General features: G+C 40.8%; 1 protein-coding gene and 2 pseudogenes across 1 annotated transcript; 1 reads left to right on the top strand and 2 right to left on the bottom strand.

Annotated features, from left to right (window-relative positions):
* Positions 1-6,333, bottom strand: part of LOC149175801 (putative glycosyltransferase 3) — a 105,261-nt pseudogene extending 98,928 nt beyond the window's left edge.
* A 15,845-nt stretch (positions 6,334-22,178) lies between these two features.
* On the bottom strand, positions 22,179-24,900 carry LOC149175800 (putative glycosyltransferase 2). The gene is made up of 2 exons (XM_089421244.1): positions 24,184-24,900; positions 22,179-22,748 (listed from the first exon to the last, which is right to left on the bottom strand). Exons 1-2 carry the CDS (start codon positions 24,898-24,900, stop codon positions 22,179-22,181), a joined length of 1,287 nt encoding a protein of 428 aa, XP_089277370.1.
* Positions 24,901-25,462: 562 nt separating this feature from the next.
* On the top strand, positions 25,463-25,573 carry LOC149175799 (U6atac minor spliceosomal RNA; annotated as a pseudogene).
* Positions 25,574-26,307: the final 734 nt, after the last annotated feature.

Below are 26,307 nucleotides of genomic sequence, written 5' to 3'. Positions count from 1 at the left end.
ACATCTATCTTAATGCACATCTCATTTATCCATTCAAATTAAATAAATACAATATATAAACATATATTCATGTTTTATTAAAAGAAATAAAACATTACAATAACAAAAGTAAGATAAAGTATATCATTAAGAGAACACATGGAAAATACCATTTATATATATATATATAAATATAAATGTAAGTTATAAAAGTTATAGAAAAACTACTTTATATATATATGTGTATATATTTTATAGAAAAACTATTTTTAATGAGAATCAAAATCACTTTCCGATTTACATAATAGTTTTCATTTATCTTAAATTGTAAAATTAAAAAGTAGGTTCAAAAAAAAATTGAGAACTTTAAATTGAAAAATATTTTTTAATGATTAAAAATAATAACTTCATAAAAATTATCTCTTTAGTGAAAAAAAATAAAAATGTAATGACCATTATTTCGAAGACAATAAAAAATTACTTTTGTTTCTCTTTATACATGTATATTGGTAAAATAGTAAGATATATTTTACTATTGTATTATCATCTGCATTAATAATATCATGGTAAACCAAGGTATATAAACTTAACACAAGGTTGTATATAACTTGGTTAATCAGTGGGGAATTAAACTTAGGATTTTATGTCATATACATAGTTGTACTCTGAAAATGGTTTATGGTGGCAGTTGGGTTCTCAACTTCTCTGTCTGACGTACCCAGTGTTAATTTTGCACTAATTTTTATTTACTCAGCATAGCACACTTGGCTCCAGTGCAACCCTCGATAATCTTAGGCAGAGATCGGACGGTGCTCGTTCTACAGAAGCGGTTAAGGGTAGTCGCTCTGTCCTCAAGCTCCCCATCTGCATTGTTACTCTAATGTCTCGTTGTTTCAACTCTGCCATCGAACCCTAGGGTGGTCACGGTTTAAATTTATGAACTAATTTTCGCAATATGGTACCCTTTGCACCCTTCTGATCATGTTTACTAATACTTTGATCTTTATTATTACAATTATTTTCCCTTAAAAAAAATTTACAGACGATGAGGTCTGGATCCTGTCACAGGTCTCGAGCCACACAGAGGCATCCTGCAAGAGGGTTCTGTTGTTCCTGTATCTCGGTGTCTAAGCTTCTCCACAAGTATTACCCTAAATTTCTTTTGCTCCTATCCAACCCACCTTGCTTTGGTTAACTTCATTTTATAATTTAGGAATTTGTTCCTCCCTGCTGCAAGTAATTTTCCCCGGCATGTTGATGCTCTTTACTCAACTCAGGTACTGATCACTGTTGAAATACTCTGGTTATCAAATAATTTATGCAACCCATTATCTTTGTTTGGTTTAATGAATATTATGACTAATGGGAACAAATTTCTCATAGGTATGAGCGTTTTACGCCATTAAATATTCACGGTCGCCTTGAGGATTTTTCCATGCAACCCTATAGCGGCTAGTTTACTCATAACACGCTCTTTTCTGCTCTGGGTTTTGTTCCTGTTTCAACCCTCACTTCTTTAATCAAGATTACAATACCCAGGTTCTGCAATTGCTTATGGTTTCTATTATTAATTAATTTATTTAATGTAGTCAAGATTTGTTCGATGCTAATGAGGTCGTCATACCCCTTAGGGGTTTTTACTACTTTTTGAGATTTTCTAGTGGTTACATTAGGTGTCTAAGGTTTTAGTACTTCTAGTGGGTTAATGGAGCATTGGTTCCATTTTACCCTACCCAAACTTATTGTACTACATCTTATGTAGGTCACTGTTGAGTTTTTTTTTTTCGTCCCTGTTATTAGGTCACGACTTCTGCGAAAATATACTTTAAATATTTACTTCTCGGTTGGCATAATTGTATTTATGAAATTTTTGAGAAATATATCAAAGTGTTTCTGGAATACCTCTTCTCATATTTTCATGCTTTTACTTAAATTCTTGAGTTATGATAGAGTTATTTCGCAATGTCTATATTATGTCGTACACAATTTCAAATCTTGGTTATTTCTCTTCATACTAGTTCTATATATATTTCCTTTGTTGAACAGTTAAGTTTGCAACCCCCAAGACAGACAGAACCCATCCCCTTAGGCTCTATCCGTTCCAATTTTGAGGGTAATGCTTTCACACATAGCATGAGACTGCTCTCAGAACGAGCCTCTAGCTCCAGTATGAGTCTAACTCATTGTTGGTTAGTTATTTCCTTTGTTGAACAGTTAAGTTTGCAACCCCGAAGACAAACAAAACCCATCCCCTCGAGCTCTATCCATTCCAATTTTGAGAGTAATGCTTTCACACATAGCATGAGACCGCTCTCAGAACGAGCCTCTAGCTCCAGTATGAGTCTAACTCATTGTTGGCTAGTTGTTGTCATTTCTTTTCCTATTAGAACACACTACCAATTAGCAATAAACTCCAAAGATGATTTAGGGAATCAGTTAACTACAAATTTTCTTGCTTGTATTATTTTTTGTTACATTCAAGAGGGTTTTTTCTTCCAACTAACTCTAGTCTAGACACTCAATATACTTTCATATTGGTGGAAAGCAAATAAACTAGAAACCTACATGATGATTGCATGTTGGTTTTTTGGGGCCTGACCCAGGTTCGAAGTTAATTAGCCAAAAAAATCCCTATACTACTGGCCCTTTCGGCAACAGTTTGCGAAGCATGAACTGAGGTTTCACCCAAAGTAGTATGGGAGGGTGCTAGAACCAGGTTTCCGCACCCTAGAGATTTCTGATGAGTTCAATTGGTCCTTTGTTTGTCCCTGCACACAGGTGGCTTCACGCACCTTCTATTCCTCGCGGCCTAATACCCTACCTTTGTGCAAACCTAACCAGGGGTTGTATCGCGCTATGTGCTATTACCAGAGCTCTTATTTATCTTCCAGTGTTATTTAAGCACCTTCACCTAATTAAATGTCTTAAGGTATACTTAACAATACAAAACATTCATACAGGTTCGCGTAGTAAATAAACAATATATTTGCAAATTATATCCAATCATGCATTAACCCAGGAAAAGATACATAGAATTATATCAAAACTTCTCTTTATTGATTCTTCAACAATTACAGACTCGACCTGCTCTACGCACTCAACTGCAGGGGTCTGTGCACTCAGCTGCAGACTACTAGGCCTCTGCGCACCCAGCTACAGAGCCTTCTCCTACTCTACGATCCACAAACAAACTTTACACTTCAACTCAATCACTTAGACTACTCATTCTTCTTCTCTTGTTATCTTTTTTACTTAGAGCCTCGCTCTATTTATACAATCCCATGGTTCGTGGACCATTGGTAGGTCTATCCAGCCGACATTACATTACAAAATCTAGGGCGGACAACCCTGTGACTCTATCATACTGCACACTCCGCGGCCGTAATTCATGGAGCTTTTACAAAAGACTTGCTCAAAATTTGGGGTTTAAGCCCCAACACATGCCTTTGAGGGGATTCCATGCCCAACAAGCGCCCAACACAATCATCGTGACTTGCCCTTGAGTCACTCTGTCGACACGGAGATCTTTGCGTAGAGTCCCTCCAACTGTTCTCGAATTGCAGCAAGGTCAGCAGCGCACTAAGCTACTTCTTACTATATATGCTACATATGTCATTCTAAAACCTCTGTGTCGGGAGTGCTTCTCTAAATTAAGGCATGCATCCCCTACATTTGTGCGAGCTTGCCTTTAATTTCTGCTGTGATGGTGAAGGCATCATCGATACAAGGATGAACGCATGCCTTCAGGGCTGCTTCCTTGTGTCATGTCGTGTCCACCTTCTCCTTCAACACTTTAGCCTGTTGCATCCGTGCAAGCCTCTGAGTGAGGACCACTGTTTATGAAATTCCTCAGACGCTATCATACTGCTTTTGGAGTTATCACACCTCTATTTCTAAACGTTGGATGTTGGGGTCCTCCTGCAGGTTTGAGAGGACCTCAAATGATTCTTCCAACATACTGGTGCAGTCTCGCACTGCACTACCAATCTCGTCCAGTCCTGCTATGATAGCGTTAAGGCGTTGTTATCTGACTTCTGAGGGGGTGGACGGCTGTTCCTTTAACCACAGCTCGGCGATCTGAAGGTTCAGCTCCAGCTGAACCTTTTGTCATTTCTTCCCTTGCCTCGTGAACCCCTGCTGCTAACCTATGGATCCGCACCTTTGCTGGTATGTCGACTGGGATGGCCAACTCAGGGACGCTTTGGCAAGCATCGTCTATTACCTATACCAGCTGGTGATTCTGCAACACCACTTCATCGTGTTGAAAGCTCAGTTGTTCCATATTGATTTTCTGCTCACTGAGGACTTGTAGTGCGCAGCTCTCCCTAGCACGCAACTTTGCAGTTCTCCCATCCTACAAAACATATAAGGTCTCTTACGGGAGTGCAGCCATATTGAGACCGAGACCTTTCAACGCGCTAACTATAGGCCTGCCGGCCTCGTTTGATGTCACTAGTGCCCCTTCCAGCAACACTATGGTATTCGTCATCCACGAGAGCAACATCTGCTCTGCTACTATTGAGCTGACTGCAAGGCTGGTCGAAAGGGTACCAACCTGAGGAGGGCGCACCTGTAATTCCTGCAACTGTGCTTTGAGGTCCCCCAATACAATTTGGTTCTCCTACATGAAATCTTGGAGAGCCTCATTGGTGACATTACACACCGTCTCGCCAATGTCGTGCAGATCACCCTCAGTAAGGGTGATCGGGTTAATAGACAACTTCGATGCCTTGACCTTCTTATGAAACCTTGCCCTCTCTATTGGGTGCTAGCTCTTCAACTGCATCGACGCAGTTTTTGGGTCCATGCCTCCCTCTTCTGTCTTTGCTTCCTCCACTTCCTACCCCTATGAAGGCATTGTTTGGCGCTTGCCCACCTTCACGGCTGCCTTCTGTGCTATTGCTGCTTCTGCGGCCTTTCCCTTCTCAGTTGCTTTTTGTGGACTGTCCCACGTCACCCATACTTCTATTGTTGTTGCTTCCTTCCTTCGCTTTTTAGCCAACTATGCGATGTGCAGCTTGGCCTGATCTTTCTTTCTTTGTGTTGCTGACTTCTAAATCTTCGCGACATCTAGGGCATGCCACTCCGACGGCCATGCCTCCAGTACATTAAAAATGACATCATTTGTAGCTGCGAAGGGTAGCTATATCCACTGTTTGGTCGGGTCCTTGCGTGCTTTAATATAAATGTTATGCATGTCTGCTTTGAATTGTACAAAAATCTGCAGACTGTTCTAAACAGTGGGTGACAACCTTAGCTTACGGTTGACCCCCATTTTGAGGTTCATCTCCATGAACACCCAGAATACTTTGTTTTCGTAGATCCTCTTAGCATCCTTTGTGGCCCATAGTGAAGCGTACTTCACGGCCTCTGGCAGATCCTTGTCAATTATGGGGAATTGACTATCCTCGAGTAATTCCCCAGCCACAAGTACCATGGACAGCAGAAGCCATGCATAGTGGAATGTTTTGCCCTGTTCCTGAGCTTTGCGAAAATTTTCTAAGAACTCCTTGCAAAGGAACTCAGACTAGTTAAACTAGACCCCCTTTGCACATTGCTCAACTAGTGCTACCACCGACGTGGGGACTTCATCCGCGCGGCACTTGCACATAACCTTTCCTGCCAGGATTTGGGTCGCCACGCGTAATTATTTCTCCTTGATGCTGGAGATGGCGTAGCTCCTCTTCTTCTTTTCCAGCTTGTACTTTTTCTTCATGGCCTCCGCGATGGCTAAGTCACTGCCCTTCCCTTCTGAGATTTTCGTGGGGTCCTCCCCTTTGCATGGAAGCCAGAAGATGCGGTGAATCAAGTTTGCTGTGATGGGGATACGCTTCTCCAGCCACAAACACCCATCATGCACTAGGAAAAGAAGCTGTCTCGTGATAAAAATGGTTATTGGGGTGCGGTGGAAATGTGGCACCAAGAACAGATTCCATAGCCCCACCCTTTTGACTCCACGCAACAACTTTCGTGGCTCTAGTTCTATAACCCTTTCTGTGGTGTTCTTCTTGGGATTCATAAGGTGCCTGGTCTCAAGGTGAGGGAACTTCTAATGGTTAGTGAGGTCCCAATCTTCAAATTTCAGGATCGACATGTGACCCAAGAGCATGCCCTCAAACATAACATTTTCAGGAGGAGCGGGGTCTGGAGTAAGCTCTTGGTCTCTTCCAGGTCCTTGGGCACTTTAACCTTCCCTTTTTGTGGGGGCACATAGGCGGGAAATTTTTTTATGAGGTGCGCAGGTTGAGTGTCCTCCTCCATGCCTTCATCCTCGTCCTCTACAATGATGAGCTCCTCTAGATCTTCTTCTTCGTCATCGATCTCTATGGTGACGGCTTTCTCCTTCTCCTCCATCGATAGCTTGGACCGCAATGGGTTCCGTGGGGACACACATACGAGAACCATTGCTTGTTTGTCCTTCTTGGGTCTTGGCGTGCACAGTGATTTTGGGATTTCTGCCACAACCCCGGTACGTTCTGAATCACCCCCACAGCCAGCGCCTGTGCAGCCTCTTCAGTGGTCATTACAGTTATCTTCATAACAGCCTCAGTTGATGCCATCATATCTATCCAGACCTCTCACACTTGTGAACTCAGGGGCTCAATCAATGCTCAGCACACAACAATCAGGGCTCTGCTCAATAGGTCAATTCGCAAATGACCAAGTGTTGTTTGTTGGGTAGCCCTTTGTATTTTATATCACTTTTTAAATTTGAATTCGAATGTTCCCCCCCAAATCTAGTTCATTAATGCTTCCTTGGTAGCAGATTTTTCCAAATCTTGCCCATAAATTGTGTCTTAAATGCCTGTCGCCCACTCCATTTTGCCTCAAGTCAAGCATCCCATCGTGAATAGTGACTTCAATGGTCATTTTCTGGACAACCCACATGGCAACGCTGCCCCACTAGGCGCGATTGTGGACCTTGCGACTCTTTGCTTCTGCGCGCAGCTCCAACATCATGCAGCTCCCATGCAGAATAGTATATAGTCCCACACTCCCTTTCAACTGCCTAGAGCGCTAAGATTATTCTTCCTTCGGATAGTTAGGTGGTCACACCACCCATGAAAATTTTCATCGTGTCATCCATCATGTTTCTTGAAGAATACCCACCTTTTATTGTTACATTCGGAATCACGCACATTACCATTTGCAACACGCTATTCTGGTCAATATTCTTAGTAATGTGCAGTCCAAGCCAAGGTATCATACTGACCAATTCGTCGTGATAGGTCTTAAACTTGTCATCGTGATCGTTCGCATCTTGTCTTATCACCCTGGTCATTTTTCCGAGAAATTATTTCTTTATCTCGTCCTCCAACTTCTTAACTTTCGTGTCCACTAGAGCACTTTTCTTCCTTAATCATACCCTTTTTTCTTCAAGTTCTTGGAGTCTGAGATTTCCCTGTTGGATTTCTACTTCCAAATTTTCGTGAACCATCATATCTACCGGTGCTATCATGTGCGGTCTAAGCTCTTCAAGTACTTTAGCGCTTTCTTCGATTGCTTCATACTCTAGCCTTGGCGGTGCCTACGCGGTCAGGTTTTGCACGCGATCCTATAAGTCCAGACAACCACTGGTACGTGCAGGTCCCAGTCAGTCCGCTTAACATTGTGGACCTTGTTCAGTGCTTCGCGTACTTTGTTAAAAGCTTCTGCGGGGATATTCTTCTGCGCACTTGGCCTTTCCATACTTCGTGGCCCCCGCTGGAGGGGTCATTCATGCCATTGCCTTACCCGCACCTGCTTTCTGATCATGTCTCCTACCATGAGGACGGTGTGCATTCGTACAAGTTTCACACCATATGCCTGTATCCACCTGGATAAGTGGGTGCATGGGCTGGTTTGTCTGAAATTTCTTTTGTTAATCGCAACGGAAGCTTCCCAAATCGCATGTGCATCATCCTTTGGCAGTCGCACCAGTCCTCAAAACTCTTCTGGTGTGTACCCCACCATCTTGCGAGCGTAGCACGCAATACCTATTTCAGAGCATCGAAACGTTGTTGTTCCGACACTTCTCTTTCAAATTAGTTCAAGAACTCCTCCACTTCACCTAATCCGTCATACATAGGCAGATCCCTTATCTCTATTGTTACATGACGCAACGATCTCATCTATAATTGAGCATGGTTACTTGGTGTAATTGGTTCTACCATCTTTCTATCTCTTCATCAGAATCTGATGTATAGGAGCTTTCGCGCTCCCTTGAGATTCTGCCATCCACAGTTTGATTTACCCAGCTTTCCTCATGCGTAGTTATCTTGGAGATGCAGTCTAGATCGTCATCACTGTCGTAGTAGCACAGTGGCTCTGTGTAGTGTGATCCTTCTGCAGTGTCTAGCAGTACCACTACGCATAGTGACATTTTCTCAAAAATCATCTTGTGCTTCTTTAGACTTATCACTCCATTCATGTCAATGGCCCAATCTATTCCCAATAGCGTGGGATAGGGATTGTTGTCATCAACAATCTCTATCACTTCAAAATTTGCTAGCATGCTTGCCCCTTTGATATCTACTGTGATTCCCTGTAATCTCCCCATAGGTAGGATCTTCTACTAGTTCATCATTCGTAGTTGGATAGGAGACCATTGCAACATAGGCCTCCCCATGCGCTCCCATGTCTGCTTTGGCAGGACGTTCGCATCCAATCCTAGATCCAGAATCACTTGGTCCATCTCATATTCTGCAATTTGCGTAGTCAATCTCATCTCCCTTCCTGTTTGCATCACGTGCTTCCAAGCTTTCAGACTACGCGCGATGGCGTGGTCCCAGTGCATCTAGTTATGAGTTCTTGCAGCCCCTTTATAGCCCTACTATCTCGCAGTAGCTTCATGCATGCCTCCAAGAATGTAGTGAGCATTGATGGGTCCATTTCTGGCTCCATTTTGTCTTCACTTCTTGAAGTGAAGGCATCAGTGAAGCTCCTCTTAGCTTCCATGAAGGTCTCCTTAGCGCACTCCAAATCAAATTCTAGTTCCTTCGTTGGAGCCTTGCAAACCCAGGTACTTTCTTCAGGATATTTTCTTTTGTCATCCCCTATCATAATAATACTACGGAGCACGATATTTACATTAGGGTCTTCATTGCGCGGCTCAGCCATCATCATTTGCAGGCTCTAAGTCGAGGGAGGTTGGAGTGCTCCTTTATCACGCAACCTTGCTATCATTATTGGACAGCCCTCTATCTCATGATCAAACAATGTACAATACAAGCATGGTGGTCGCATTGGATTCATACAATCGTGGGCATAATGTCCTAGCCCTCCGCAATTATAACATATCAGCTGTCCGCGACCTCTTCCTGGTCCCATTCCATCTTGGCCTCGTCTGCACCCCTGAAATCTGGTTCACACCATCCCTTTGTTCTCATCAAGGGGCCGTGTTTTGGCCTGAACTCTATAGGTTGGAGTCTGATCCATCATCAGTCCATAACTTCTACAAGTGCGCTCATCATGGCCTACTGACCTATAAATACTTCTGTAATAGATGGAAGTTATCTGTAGCATGCTTTCCTCCTATCTGACAAATCGCGCACCATAATGTAGGCACCACGCTCGGTCCTACTTGTGCCTCCGGTCTCAATTGGGACACACGTACGAGAACCATTACTTGTTTGTCCTTCTTGGGTCTCGGCATGCACAGTGCTTTCAGGATTTCTGCCACAATCCCGGTACGTTCCGAAGCACCCCCACAGCTAACGCCTGTGCGGCCTCTTCAGTGGTCATTTCATTTATCTCCATAACAGCCTCAGTTGATTCCATTGTATCTATCTAGACCTCTTGCACTCGTGAACTCAGGGGCTCAACCAATGCTCGGCACACAACAATCAGGGCTCTACTGAATAGCTCAATTCACAAATGACCAAGTGTTGTTTGTTGGGCAACCCTTTGTATTTTATATCACTTTTTGAATTTGAATTCGAATGTTCCCCCCCAAATCTAGTTCATTAATGCTCCCTTGGCAGCAGATTTTTCCAAATCTTGCCCATAAATTGTGTCTTAAATTCCGGCCGCCCACTCCATTTGGCCTCAATTCGAGCATCCCATCGTGAATAGTTACTTCAATGGTCATTTTCTGGCCAACCCACATGGTAGCGCTGCCCCACTAGGCGCGATCGCGGACCTTGCAACTCTTTGCTTCTGCGCGCAGCTCCAACATCGTGTCGCTCCCATGCAGAATAGTTTATAGTTCCGCAATCCCTTTCAACTACCTGGAGCGCTAAGATTGTTCTTCCTTCGACTAGTTAGGTGGTCACACCACCCATGAAAATTTTCATCCTGTCATCCATCATGTTTCTTGAAGAATACCCACCTTTTATTGTTACAGTCGGCATCACGCACATTACCATCTGCAACACACTATTCTGGTCAATATGTTTAGTAATGTGCAGTCCAAGCCAAGGCATCATACTGACCAATTCATGGCGATAGGTCTTAAACCTGTCATCATGATCGTTTGCAACTTGTATTATCACCCTGGTTGTTTTGTCGAGAAAATATTCCTTTGTCTCATCCTCCAACTTCTTAACTTTCGTGTCCACTAGAGCACTTTTCTTCCTTAATTGTACCCTTTTTTCTTCAAGTTCTTGGAGTCTGAGATTTCCCTGTTGGATTTCTACTTCCAAAGTTCCATGAACTGTCATATCTACCAGTGCTATCATGTGCGGTCTAAGCTCTGCAAGTACTTTAGGGCTTCCTTCGATTGCTTTATACTCTAGCCTTGGCGGTGCCTACGCAGTCAGGTTTTTGCATGCGATCCTATAAGTCCAGAGAACTGCTGGTACGTGTAGATCCCAGTCAGTCCACTTCACATTGTGGACCTTGTTCAGTGCTTCGCGTACTTTGTTAAAAGCTTCTGCGGAGATATTCTTTTGCGCACTTGGCCTTTCCATACTTCGTGGCCCCTGCCGGAGTGGTCGTTCACGCCATTTCCTTACCCACTCCTACTTTCTGATCGTGTCTCCTACCGTGAGGACGGTGTGAATCCGTACAAGTTTTGCACCATATGCCTATATCCACCTAGATAGGTGGGTGCGCGGGCCGATTTGTCTGACAATTTTGTTTGTTAATCGCATCGAAGGCTTCCCAAATCACATGTGCATCATCCTTTGGCAGTCGCGCCAGTCCTCAAAACTCTTCTGGTGTGTACCCCACCATCTTGTGGGCATAGCGCGCAATACCCATTTCAGAGCATCGAAACGCTGTTGTTTCGGCACTTCTCTTTCAAATTAGTTTAGGAACTCCTCCACTTCACCTAATCCGTCATACATATGCAGATCCCTTATCTCTGTTGTTACACGACACAACGATCTCATCTACAATTGAGCGTGGTTACCTCATGTAACTGGTTCTGCCATCTTTCTATCTCTTCGTCATAATCTGATGTACAGGATCCTTCGTGCTCCCATGAGATTCCGCCATCCACAGTTGGATTTACCCAGCCTTGCTCGTGCGTAGTTATCTTGTAGATGCAGTCTAGATCATCATCATTGTCGTAGTCGCACACTGGCTCTATGTAGCGCGATCCTTCTTCAAGGTCCAATGGTACCACTACACGTAGTGACATTTTCTCAAAAATCATCTTTTGCTTCTTTATATTTATCACTCCATTCATGTCAATGGCCCAATCTATTCCCAATTGCACGGGGTAGGGATTGTTGTCATCAACAATCTCTATCACTTCAAAATCTGCTAGCGTGCTTTCTCCTTTAATATCTACTGTGATTCCCCACAATTTCCCCATAGGTAGGATCTTCTACTGGTTCGCCATTCGTAGTTGGATAGGATACCATTGCAACAAAGGCCTCCCCATGCACTCCCATGTTTGCTTTCGTAGGACGTTCGCGTCCAATCGTAGATCTAGAATCACTTGGTCCATCTCGTATTCTCCAATCTATGTAGTCAATATCATCTCCCTTCCTATTTGCATCATGTGCTTCCCAAGATTTTAGACTACGCGCAATTCTCCTAGCATGGTCCCAGCGCATCTAGTTATGATTTCTTGCAGCCCCTTTATAGCCTTACTATCACGCAACAACGTCATGCATGTCTCCAAGAACGTAGTGAACATTCATGGGTCCATTTCTAGCTCCAGTTTATCTTTACTTCTTGAAGTGAAGGCATCAGTGAAGCTCCTCTTAGCTTCCATGAAGATCTCCTTAGCGCACTCCAAATCAAATTCTAGTTCCTTCGTTGGAGCCTTGCAAACCCAAGTACTTTCTTCAGACTATTTTCCTTTGTCATCCCCTATCATAATAATACTACGGAGCACGATATTTACATTACAGTCTTCATCATGCAGTTCAACCATCATCATTTGCAGGCTCTAAGTCAAGGGAGGTTGGAGTGCTCCTTTATCACGCAACCTTGCTATCAGTATTGGACAGTCCTCTGTCTCATGATCAAACAATGTACAATACAAGCATGGTGGTCGCATTGGATTCGTACAATTGTGAGCATAATGTCCTGGCCCTCCGCAATTATAACAATCAGCTATCCGCAACCTCTTCCTGGTCCCATTCCACCTTGGCCTTGTCTGCACCCTTGAAATCTGGTTCACGCCGTCCCTTTGTTCTAGTCAAGGGGCCGTGTTTTGGCCTAAACTCTGTAGGTAGGAGTCTGATCCATCATCAGTCCATAACTACTACAGGTGTGCTGATCATGGCTAACTGACCTACAAATACTTCTATAATAGATGGAAGTTATCTGTAGCATGTTTTCCTCCTATCTGACAAATCACGCACCATAATGCAGGCGCCACGCTCGGTCCTACTTGTGTCTCCGGTCTCAATGGAATTGGTCCTCCTCCCGCGAGGTAATTCGTGAACACCGGGAAGTGGTCCTTATTGTGCCCCTGGCCCTTGCATTTTACACACCAAACCTCATCGTGCATCTCTGGGCAGGTTGTCCTGTCTTGTTTCAAACTCTGCATCTCCAGGCACAAGTTTTTCAACTGCGTGTGAATCTGTTGAACTCCCAGGTTAGGATCTTGTATTGGAGTCTCGTGCAATCTCATTGCGACCTCCAAAGCCTCAGCCTGAGTGGTTAGCCTTTGTTGCGCCAGTGCGTTCTATAGATGCGGCATTAACGATGCTACAAACCATTCACGGTGTTTCCCATTTGTTAAGGTCATGTTCACTTCGCAAATTGTGCACTTCAGTCTTTGATCCAACTCCCATGGGGTTTCGCCTAATAGCATTGTAATTTCCTTGAATCCAATGATTGACTGTGCCTCTGATTTTGGTATGCTAAATTATTTTCTCAGCGCAGTTGGGATATATGCTATCCCCGCATTCAAATTGTCATTGGAATGCTTAATGTACCAGGTCAACGCGTGATCGTGCAGAGTGCTGACTAACATTTCCCTCTTTATATTGTTGTCTATGACACCCTGTGCTTCCCATACAACTTTTAGAACGAACCAAAATTGGTTTGAATCTTCATTCCCTACTCCTTTGAACACTGGTAGCTTTATCGCGCTGCCCATACTGCTTTGTGGTGGTGGCGGAGGTGGTATGGGTGAAGTCGGGGATGAAGATAGTGAAACGGGTGGTGGTGTGGGTGGGGGTGGTATGCACGAAATCCTCTGCCTTATCAGATTGATCGCACTTCTTGGAGAAACCTTCACGAGCTCTTCTTCGCCTCCTTGCAAGGGTGAAATCAAGGGGCTAGTCTCTGATTCTGTGCTACCTTCATTTCTCTAGATTCTCCCATTTCGCGTAGCCCCAAACATCAATTTATTCACATAACCCTCTTTTCACACAGTAGCATTTTAATCCAAGTGTTCAAAGACTTAACATGATTACCTCGCAGTCCCTTGAGGAAGTTTCATTCTGCCTCGCTATAGCTGACTAAAGTATCTACCGTGAATTCGGTAATGATCCCTCCTATGATTCGATTGAGCCAGTGGTCGACAACGCATGCAATCAGATCTTTCGGTGCTTCCAGTCTGCGCACCAAATCTGGAGTCCACACAATAGGTTAGTCGAGTTTACACCTTCTTTGGCTATCTGCTAGCTTCGCAATCCACTCGTACAACTCACTGGGGAAGGATGCAAAGAAAATTTCATGGATCTCCATATACAAGTAACAATCTAACCACTCTTCCTTTGATAGTCACAGATTCATGTTTTCATGTGCTGCGAACTCGTGAATCTTTCTGTCCAACCAATCTTAAATTCCTTTCTTTGTCGGATTCTAGTGATACAACATTAGACATCTCTATGCAGATCCCGGTATCGGCAACGGAACCATTTGTTGGCTTGTTGGGGTCAGACCCAGGTTCAAAGTTAATTAGCTAAACAAATCCTTGTACTACTGGCCCTTTCAGCAATAGTCCGCGGAGCACGAACTAAGGTCTCACCTGAAGTAGTATGGGAGGGTGCTAGAACCAGGTTTCCTCACCCTAGAAATGTCTGATGAGTTCGACTGGTCCTTTGTTTGTCCCTGCGCCCAGGTGGCTTCGCGCACCTTCTGTTCCTCGTGGATTGACACCCTGTCTTCGCGCAACCCTAACCAAGGGTTGTGTCGCTCTTTGTGCTATTACCTGATCTCTTATTTATCTTCCAGTATTATTTAAGCACCTTCGCCTACTTAAATGTCTTAAGTTATACTTAACAATACAAAACATTCATACAGGTTCACGCAGTAAATAAACAGTATATTTGCAAATTATATCCAATCATGCATTAACCTAGGAAAAGATACACATAATTATATCAAAACTTCTCTTTATTGATTTTTCAACGGTTACAGACTCGACCTAACCTGCGCACTCAGTTGTAGGGGTCTGCGCACTCAACTGCAAACTACTAGGCCTCTGCGCACTCTGCTGCAAAGCCTTCTCCTACTCTACAACCCATAGACACACTTTACACTTCGACTCAATCACTTAGACTTCTCATTCTTCTTCCCCTGTTATCTTTTTTACTTATAGCTTCACTCTATTTATACAATCCCATGGTCCGTGGACCATGAGTAGGTCTATCCAGCCGACATTACATTACAAAAACTAGGGCGGACAACCCTGTGACTCTATCATACTTCACGCTCTAAGCCCACAATTCGTGGAGCTTTTACAAAAGACTTGCTCAAAACTTGGGCTTTAAGCCCCAACACATGCCTTTGGGGGGATTCCATGCCCAACATTGCCCCTACATACGGTTCCCATATTAATATTGTTACTGTTATTGAAGATAAACACAATAGAGTGTATGTCCCCTTTCTTTAAAATTTCCTTAAACAGAGAGATGGGACTGCTCTTGGTCCGACTCATTATATTCCACCGATTATTTATTTCCTCTTTCACACAAGAGAAACATTCACAACATTGGAAACATTTAGCAAAAAATATACCAGACATAGTTAGGCATTAGTCATAACACATTTCATTGACACAGTAGTTTATAAATCTTTATCATTCTGTAGACGGTGTTGGACCCGCCAACATTCAGGGGATCTCCCCGATATGAAGTCCCAACTAGACCCCACACCGTTTGGAGTAGGAGCCCCAGTAGTGGGTGGTAATGTTATGCCTTGACCGTGGTAGCACGTAGAGGTAAGTACGATAACTTTGGGTGAGAGCAAGTGTGTGACCCTACAAAAAGTCAAGTGCGATGCATGTCGGTTCCAACACATGAAGGGAAAAGAGAGTGCACCCCTTGGAAGCCTGTAATAGTACGCAGCTTGAAAGGAACTCACAAGAAAAATGACATCACAAGCTAAAATGCAGAATAGTCTACAAATTAAAGTGATGAGTTAATCCAACAACATGCATTCAACAAGATTCGTACAAATGCATACAATGTAGTTCATAAACATATGCGCAAGTTAAATAACTTACATTGCTAATACAACATGAATAGTCCTACTATATTAAAAACATATGCATGAAAGTGTGTTGGCTCTGATTTTATTAATATAAGTGAAAGTTCCATCCATACATACACCATTGACGACCACTAGCCTCAATGGTGGAACATTACAATGAAGAACACTTGCTCCTCCAAATAAGTATACCCGCTCTACGCTATGGAGAAGCCAAGGCTCTTCACAATACTCCCAAGCTCTTTCTAAGCCTAAGCCTAGCAAGAAGCTTGGGTCCCAAAAGCCTGTTACATGAGTTATGAGGTTCTATTCATAACAAAAGGGGGGTGACCCTTCAACTCCCCTTTTTTGACCTTTGGACTACCCTCATGATTCTTCAACTTCTTCACTAGATGATAAATTACATTACATGGTGACTTTTCATATTCCAAAATTGACACTTGGAATTTCACTTACAATATAATTATAAATAATATTACATTTTCCACATGTACCTATATAAGACGAAATAGGGTAGGGATAGCCTAATAAGACACATCACTATGATTCTAAAGTTTGGGGAAAGTCCAGCTCGACAACCTCCACTTGGTGCTTCTCGGTCACATATTGGTGCCAAGCTTGGTACTATGTGATGGTGTCCCCGAACTGGTTGATGGTGTCTTTCTGGAAGAGGAATCTAGCCTCCATGGCATCTAGGTACACTGTCTTGGAACTTGTATCCAACTTATTCTGAAACATGAGCAGCATTGTCTTGACCTTGACACGACTACTAATGTACTTCTGCATGTTGTGTGTGTTCAACTCCAAGTCTTCCTTGGTGGATTCTCGTCTTAGCTACTCCAAGTACTCATCGATCTCCAACCAAACTTGGTTCTAGGGTTTAACATCAGTGAGGGAACCGATTGATGGGGTTTGGTGCTTTCTCACCATGACATCCAAACTATTGTGCAACTGCACATATGAGGCATGTATGATGTCGATGAATTAGGTGAGTTTCTCATTGTTGTGAATCAACGTTCATACCTTCACTTTCTCCAACTCTTCTTGTGGCTTCATCTTCTTCTTTAATTCAAGCGAGACCCCTTTGTACCGCATTGTCCACTCTTGTACATGGGCGATGGCAACATGTATGTTTTTGAGATTTTTAACAAACGCTTTGCTTCATTGTTGTAGGCCATGAAAACGGATAACTACCTTATGCACGGTGAGAAATCCATCATAGAGCTTCTTCATAGTGTATCCAAGTGATGATACTTAAACAAGTATCACTTTCCTCATCTCCCCCACTGCGTACATTGCATTTTGTGTTATTGCTTGGAGTTGTTCTGCCTCTTTCCTAGCAACCTACATGTTATTTCCTAGTTGCTCATTCTCAACCATCGGATACTTAACATTTGAGCTTGTTACTCCTACATAGGCCAAGCTGGCTTTGGCAAGGGAATTTGGACGCTTTCTAGTGTCTAAAACTATCACCCTTTCCTTGACGAATGTAGGTGATGCGTGATCATCCGAAAATTTCTTCCTTCTCACCTGTACAACCCTCTTCTGGAATTCATCAAATGATAGATTGTACACATCCATAATCGGATCATCTTCAAGGAGAGAAGCATCTCCTTCCTCGCTCTGGACTATCTCTATTGTTAGAGGTGGTGGAGACTGGGGATGACCTATGGTGCTCTCGGTATCAGGTCAACATCTTTATTTTGTGGCTCCTGTTCCAACTCCATGTCTGTCACTTCGATCAATTTCTCAATTTGTTGAGCAAGATCTTGATCCTGCATCTGCTCACCTTCCTCCTCTACTGTTGGTTGTTCCAACTCTTCAACCGGTATGGGCATTATTTCCTCCATCATGGCGTCTTGCCTTTTTTCCTTCCTGCTTCTGTTTCTCTTCTCATTCTCTCCTCCTTAACTCTTGTTCTTCCTTTAGCTTCTTCTCTATTCCTTGCAACTTCAGTTTTTCTTCCGAAAACATCTTCTTTTCTCTCGTCTTATGTTCTTCTCTCTTGATTCGTTGCTCCGTCTTTGCTTTTGCTACCAAAGCTGCCTTCTCGAGGATAAGATCTGCCTTCATTTTGTAGCTTTTCTCTCCCTCCTGATTCTCAACAATCTTCCTCTTTCCCTTGTCCAGCACTAGATTGTTGCCTTCTGTTGTTGTTGTTATCGCTTCTAGAGTTGTTATTGTATTTAGAGAATCCTTCCAAGTTCTTGCTATATTGACCGCATAATTGAGTTTGAAGGCATTGTAGCAGTACCTCCAAGGGTACTCCTCTAACCAATGAATTGTCCCGTGAATCCACGGAAAGTACGCTCTCATACTGTGGTCCTTGCAAATACTGTGAGGATCATACGGTTTAAATTATTTGGTGCCGAACTCAAACTTCACTATGTTCTTAGCCTCGACATCTACATATTTCAAGCTCTTAATCTTGTATAATTTTATACACAAAGGAAGAGCGGGCCATGACACTTTCTTCTTCCTATGCAGTTTTGGTGACAACCTTGTAGCGAGGTGGTATGAAACTTCTTTCATGATCAGTTTTTTGGTGGCATAAATTGGTAGCACATGCGGAAGCTTCTCTCCACCAAACACTCTGATGAAGGTTCCACCTGGTGAGGCATACCAATCTACAATATCTATTATTTCCTCCATTGCCTTTCAAGACATGCAAGGTGGATCCTGCTCAAATATAAGCTTGTATAACGGGATGATAAAGTCGCCAGTTAGCCTTTCCATCACTCCTCAATACTTTTAGTTGGAAAGAAACTTACAATAGATGTTCACGCCAGTCTCTTGTGGTGTCCATGCCCATTTCATGCCAGGGAACCATTGATGTGCACAAATTGCATCCAATAAGTATGTGGACATATTAAACATTGCTTGCTCATTCTTGGGAGGATTCTTAGCCATAACTACATGGGACTTCAACTGTTGAGCCAATAGATCCAACCAGTTGAATGGCCTTTCATCACTCACCAACCGGTCTAGTAGGAATCCCCACCATTCAAGGAAGGTTTTTGTGCTCTCTTGACCATATATTCTACAAGCAAAGATGATCAAGGATTGGTAAGTCTTCCTAAGGGACTTCATCTTGTAAACATGGGTGGGTGTATGTTTAAAATTCGATGGCTTTTTCATTGAGCGCTTGACAATGTATCTAGTGTTCACATAGCTACAGGTGGTAAAGAAAAGTGAGTCCATGTGCTTCACCAGCTTGGGCAAGTGATACATCTGCTAAAAGCCTTATACCCTGAAGGTGGCAATCTTATTCCCACTAGCACTGGTCAATGTCATATTCTATGCATTTGTATGTGAGACAATCCATTTGATGATGTCCACACATGGGAAGGCAAGATAGCTGCATGCAACCTTGTATAACCATGATTGTTGGATACTAACATATATCTTCTAATCTTCCAGATCTGTGTCAAAGTCTTTTGCAAATATGTCTTTGATATGTTTCTATGTTAGTGTTGTTCCCTTCTCAATAAAAAATTGAGTATCTGCATAAACTAGAGATCAACTAATATCTACTCAACTTCTTCCCTAGTACTGCTCTCAGTGGTTTCCTTTGATGCAGCTCTCTTGGATGCCATGTTAATTGTGCATGCTGGACAGATGCTCAACAACTGTTGTACCTGTGGGACAGAGAGGACACTCATGGAAATAAAATGTCAGCTTAAAGCAAAAAACCTTCAAGACAACAAGTTGGGCTCTTAATGGGAAGGATTGCGTAATTTTGAATGACAGGGGTGATTGACTGACTATGGGAACTATGCACTACACGATCTCAGGATTTAGTGTGTAATCTTGATGACTGGAACTGCGCAATGCGCAGTTCAATCTAGGCCAAGGCCTAGGAGAGACTGTGCATTGCGCAGTCTCAATGGCCAAGCTGAGAGACTGGCTCTTGGAACTGTGTAGTGCGTATTTGGATCCCACCCAGGCCATGCTCTGCACAATTCTAGAGGCCAAGGCAAAGGCTTGAGTCTCCAGATTGCGCAGTGCAAGCTTGCAAGGTGAGATCCAGGCAAGGGGAACCCAGATCTGCCCAAGGGAGTGTGAAAAACAAGCAGATCTAAAAGATGGTGTGAAGTTGAGTGCAGATCTGACTATGTGTAGATGCATGCATGTGAAACAAGTGTAGCAATTGGTTAAATAGAAGGAAAACAAAGCATGTAAGGAGAGTCACCACAATGATGACCGTTGGTGCAAAAACATGAAAACTCATGTGACACTTGGGAAAGGTAATTTTTAACTTGAAACAAAACTTCTACAAGTTAAAACATTAGCGACCATGTAGAGAAACAAGTGAAACAACACTCACACATGCCAAACCAAAAAAAGCAACAGAAAAGCGGCAAAAGACGACAAAAGAAAAAATCATTCAAAAAAGCAACGACAATCGCACTGAAGGCTCCTTGATCTCCTCAGGAATGCTAGAGCTCCAAGATTGGATGTGAAAATGAGCTCTAACAGTGTCGATTAAATAGATTTGGACAAATTAGGGTTTATGATGCGCATGCCTAAAATCAAGGAAAAAGCGACACTTGTTGGAAGTTTCTAAAAATAACGCAAGTGTCTCCTTCGAGATGCTAAAATAGATCCCCATTTTTTAGGGATGTTTTTTTCATTTTTTTTCTTTTTTTGGGGAAACTTGCCAAATACACTGCTGAGAAAGACAATGCAGTCGCGAGAATTGGGCAACTTTCTGGCTCAATGCACTACGTATTTTCTGAGCTAAGTGAGGGTTGCACAATTTATGGGCTCAATTTTGCGCTACCTCCTCATGACTGCGCATTTTCTGAGCTCAAGGCTCGCTGACAGCCAGGACTACACAATTCCCAACAAAAAAGGTCAGTTGCCCTCAAGAATTGTGCAGTTTCTGGGGCAGGCTCATAAGTGTTGTGGGACCAAGTGAAGAGATCACCTTGTGGGTTAGAAAATAAACTAAGCAAGTGAACACAAGCCAAACTAAAGAGATAATTGTCAGTCAAAGCATGGATACCTAGATCAATGCAACATAAGGTGTTGAGATTTAGAAGGAAGGCTCCACAATCGAAGCATAGGTAAAATTTTGGAGGGTGGTTGTAGCTGCTACAACACATTCCAACCTTTCTATTCAAAACATAAGCAATCATTGTTATGAAATGAAGTTATTCAGTCTGAAACCTAAGATACTTATTTTTATACTCGATTAATAGAAAATTATATGGGGCTGAAGACATCTCCACCCAACCAATGAGATTGGCAATTACGTCCAAATCTCCCCCCAAGCGTCTTTATTTTTGAAAATTTATATAGTAAACAATATCAGTTCTTGAACCTCAAGACTCCTGGTCCACTCCAGAACTTTTAACTTGCAGGGCTTCAACTGGCTCATGACAAGTTCAAGAACACCCTTGCATCACCCTAGCAAGATCCTGCTCAAGGTTCTTCTCTCTTCCTCCTTGTCGCCTCAAGTCTCTCCCCTTTGGCTTTTCCCCAAATTGATATTTTTTCATCTTTATAAGAAGAGGATATAACTTCCTTAATTAACTTGGAAAGAATTAAAAATTTTCTTTTTGTTTTTTTTTAATGTCTTTCCCCAGAATTCTATAATTAAGTATATTATTTCTTTTCCAAAATATAAATAAAACAAACTTTAACTTCTTAAGCTTATTTAATTTCTATCTACTGGCACTTACCAATTTACCAAGTTTCTGCATAAAAGTGTTAATAAAAACATAATATAATTAAAAGTAATCTCAAAAGAAAGGCTTTTACATTTATTTTGGATAAAATTATTTTCAATAATTAAAAAATTTTAAAATCTAAAAACAAAAATTATAATTAAAGATTTAAATTTATAACAAAAATTAAAATTGAAAAAGTTTATAAATAGATTTATTTTAATAACTAAAAAAGATGATTAAAAAATTCTAAATTAACAAAATTGTATATTAATAATTAATTTTGTAAAATGGTTTAAAGAGTTAGATTTAATGGTGAAACTGAGATTTTTCCACCATGAAATAATGTTTAGTTTCCATGACAGCTTAACCTACACATATTGACTCATACACATAAGTAAATGAAAACCCGCATTATTTCTTCATTTTATTACAAAATCAAAAGATTTTAATCTTAATAATTTGATGAACAAATTATTTTCTCAGTTGCTTGAGTCCAGTTGTCCAAAGATATATGGTAATTGAGCCATTTTAAAAAATAATTAATTAATTTTATAAATGGTATAATAGAAATATTTTGGGAAAAATCAGAACATAAAATGTTTAATTTTATAAAAATAAAATATATGACATACAAATCAATATCATTAAACAATAACCCTTTTTCCCAAATAAATCTCCCATTCTTATTTTTTCCTTCCACTGTTATTTTTTCCCAAATAAATATATTCGTGACTCTGAATGGAATAGGAACGAACCGTACAAAATGGGCAAACACCCAGTCATCAATCGGGTAATGATGAGATGGGCAAGCGAAGAAGTGGAGAGATTGGAATGCCTGAGTCCCACAAGCGCAAGCAACTGGTTATCTGCAAAATTGAACGCTCTCTCGAAGCCGTGAGAGCATCGGTCGGTGATAGCCAGTCCACCACAGATGTTACATCCACAAAAATGAGTGACGAATGGCCGCTTTTCTTTTCCTTGCATGATGTCCTCGTATTTATCTACAATGTAATCCCAGTACCCATGGAAAGTCTTCACCTCTGATTCTTTTCTGTTCTGATTCAGAAGGTATACCAATGCGCTTTGGTCATCAGGATCACAATCCTGCAGTCTACTTTTTATAACGGAATTCATGGCCTCTTTGGACTTCACAATGTTTTCGGGCGCCCCGAGCGCACTCCAGTTTTGAAGAAATGTGTACGACCATTTGCAATTGCGGATCAGGAAAACTCTTGCGTTCAGTGCCATCCAGTCCGGCTCTTTTGCGTAAACCTACAAGATGATAGAGTTCTATGTTAGGTATTATATGCTAGAAATACCTCATTGCATTATCTTACTCCTGCATTCAGTGCCATCCAGTCTAGCTCCTTTGCGTAAACCTACATGATGATAGAGTTCCATGTTAGATATTATATGTGGAAAGTACATGATGATAGAGTTCCATGTTAGATATTATATGCTGGAAAGATGGATAGTTTGAAGTTCCATCACAGTATAGTCAAAGCATTAACAAACTTATTGCTAAATATCTTGTTAAGCATGTTAACTTTTAATTCAATACGTGTAATCTGAAAGTGCCATCAGAGTATAGTCAATATACTAACCAACAAAAACAAATTTTTTATCAATCACAAAGAGTCAACACATTAATAAAGCTGGAAAATTGTCCAATGTCAACTTAAGCGTATTAATTTTTAATTCATTTTTTTAATAAATATTATATAAAAGTTAAAGGTTTGTTTTTTTATATAAAATCAAAACAAAATTTCCAAATTATATATATATATATATATATATAAAATGTTGATAGCTTTAAAGGTCAGTTTAAGTGGTTTAGAGTTTGATATGAAGTTTTATTTGTTGTTAGTCTCAAAGAACAGTTTTTTTTCAATTTCCTTGGCTCTAGGTTCTATAGTCAAAATGGCCAAGTTACCTAATTTACCATCCACAAAATATGGAAAATTACTGTAGCTTTCCTCCCACTTTATTCCCAATAATAATAATAATAATAATAATAATAATAATAATAATAAATTAAATTTACTTTATTCCCAATAATAATAATAATAATAATAAAAAAAAAAATTAAATTTACTTTTTATGGATAAGAACAATTTATTTTTTATAAATAATTATTTTGATAATAAATTCAAAAATATTTAATACATGAGTAAAGTCAACGTTCACTTTTTTTCATTAAAATTTCCAAATATTGGAAAATTTAAGCAGAACCTATGATGAACATAAAGATAACTCAACCCTACTTTAACCTGCATTAGATTATATTCATGTTAATCCCTGATCTGTTAATCACCAGGAAGAGTAAACTAGTCCAATGAGAATTTCTGGGCTCCTGAAAGAATAACAACCAACCTATGCACGCTAGCAGGGATTAAATCAGTTGAATGACAATATGTGGGCTCCTTAAAGAACAGGAGATCTATGCAGCCTAACATTCTAAGATTGGAATTTCCCCACCCACACTATGCTGTAAATGATAAATCTCTAGCTATTTGGAAGCAATCAGATTTGTTTAATTCTATCAAGAAAGGCTAACTGTTTTATCCAGCGATCCGTTAACACAATGCAACCAACAGCAAGCTTCTGTGCTGATCACGATTTTGAAGGCACTGGACAATTAGCCTGATTCAATACAATTGTGGGATGCCAAATGATAATTGAGAGAGTATCTGTATAAGTATCATACCTTTTCCCAGAAGCCGGAGACAACCAAATTCTTGTTCAACCCATTGTACGTGTCAAAGGGGATGGAAAAATTGAGATCTGTAAAAATGGCATCTGAGTCCATCCACATGAACCACGTAACAGAAGGGTTGGCTTTCATAAGCCGGAGAAGAAGAGGATACCTAACCCATGTCCCAGTGAATCCTTTATCCCACACCTCCAGTGCATACCAAACCTTGCAACCGTGCAGATTGCAGTAATCCACTTTGTTTTTGTAAGTCTTCATCATGATATTGGAACCAAGAGGTGTTTTGCAGGGAGAAGATCTTTCCCCTGTAACTATAATGAACGACAGAGGCTGCTCCTGTGCGTGGCCCAGCCCATTCGGCAGCAGCCTCAACGTTGCTGACCGCGTTCTTTTCTCCATTGATGTAGCTTCTCCAGTACTGACAATTTTGGCATCACCGTCATATTCTTGAAGTTCTGAATTCTGTGCAGATTCACTGCCCGATTTGTCCACCTCTCCGACATTCACTTTTCGTTGCAGCAGACGATCGGGCTTTTCCGGATCCGATTGGAGCTGTAGGCCATCCATACCGATCAAGACACTTTCAAAAGATAGCATTAGAGAGCAAATTATGAGACATGCCATCAGCGGCATCCATTTCATTAGCAAGCCGGCTTTCCCCCGTGTTGGGTTCGTTCTGTTGTTCCTCACCATTAGCATAATTCTCACCATTAGCTGAAGCTCCTCTGAGTAGGCAATGGCAGAATTTTGTAGGTCAATAAGTAGGTGATGGGAGTGGGTCAATGTGTGGACTAACTCAATTTCCGTCGTCAGCTACTTTTCTGGAGCCGGGTGGATTTGTTTTTTTGGGAAGGTAAAGTTTCGTTCGATTCCTAGGATTATATTATTTTTTAAGATGAAAAGATGTTATTTTATTATAAATATTTTTAATGTGAGATAAATATAAATAAAAAATTTATTGATGGAAAGTGAGTAATATTTTAGTGATTTGAATCGTGTAAAATAAGTTAAGCATTTTATCAATTAAGTTGTGGTCAATTATTTTTAATATGATATTTTAATCTTTGTAAAATGGTCAAAATTTTGATAATTAAGTTGTGGACAAAATTCTTTTCACAGTAAAGTGTGTAATTTTCTAGAAATAAAATGGAAAATATTCATAAATTCAAAAAAATAAAAATATATATTATAAATTCAAAAAAATAAAATAAAAAATATATTATCTTATTAAATGGGAAAATAAATGATTGGTTGTGAAGATGCTCAGTACTACGTGTAATAGATGGTTGGCATCTCCCTCGATAAGGACGGGAATAGCCTTCAGACTTGGTAATCGCACACAGTTAAGTCTCTTTTATCTTTTGAGGTGGATCTTTACTTTTCTGAGGTGGATTTTGCTCTAAGTTTTAGTCTTGGTGGGTAGTACGGTTGGCTAAAAGTCTTTTTGCCAAATTATTGGTATTTTATTATGAAGTGCTAGTTCAATTTTTTTTGGGGTTCATTAAAATCTGTATTTTGAATATGAAATTGTATTTGTAAATTTTATTTATTTATTTATTTACTGTTTTAAATTATATTAAAAATATATAATAATTGAAAAGTACACATTTTCAAGAAGATTCGATTGTGTGGTCATAAAGATTGTGTGTTTTAGCTTTGTTTTTAACTGAGTTTTAAGAGATTTGATTTTTTGGGAGTGTTATTTATATGTATTTTTAATTTTCTTTAATTAATGATATTGGCTATTTTAAAAATTGGTTAAAATTATAAAAATTAAGTTTTATTGAGTCTAATTTAAATTTTGGCATGAAAATTTAATATAATTCAAACAAAATTTATGAGCTTTCTTTAATTATGGGTACCGAAGAGGTTCTTATAGTGGACTACTTTGCACTAGAATACTTGGACAAGCTACTTGAGGATATCATTCTTGACAGGAGAACTAGGACCTCATAACGGGGAGACCTGGAATACCTTTGTATTGGTTGCAAAGGAATGCATCCAAGTAAGGTTTGTTGGATTGAAAATGATAAAGAGAGGGAAAAATTCCCTCACTTGTCAGTTGACTGATAAATATTTTGGTGGCCCAAACGCTCATTAGTTGGGAGGAATGATGTA

Source organism: Pinus tabuliformis, chromosome 4_1 (assembly GCF_031772625.1).
Source record: "Pinus tabuliformis cultivar Carrire ecotype Pingquan chromosome 4_1, CPIR1, whole genome shotgun sequence".
In the NCBI taxonomy this organism is placed as follows: domain Eukaryota; kingdom Viridiplantae; phylum Streptophyta; class Pinopsida; order Pinales; family Pinaceae; genus Pinus; species Pinus tabuliformis.
Note: the sequence above shows the minus strand (reverse complement) of the source record. Positions and strands in the feature narration are given on the sequence as shown.

Bases quoted from the DNA above. Each gene is read 5' to 3' on its own strand.
- LOC149175800 (XM_089421244.1), bottom strand. From the start codon at position 24,900: ATGGTGAGAATTATGCTAATGGTGAGGAACAACAGAACGAACCCAACA. The intron at 22,749-24,183 runs GTATGATACTTA...ATCATCTTGTAG, and splicing joins TCTCCGGCTTCTGGGAAAAG to GTTTACGCAAAAGAGCCGGA.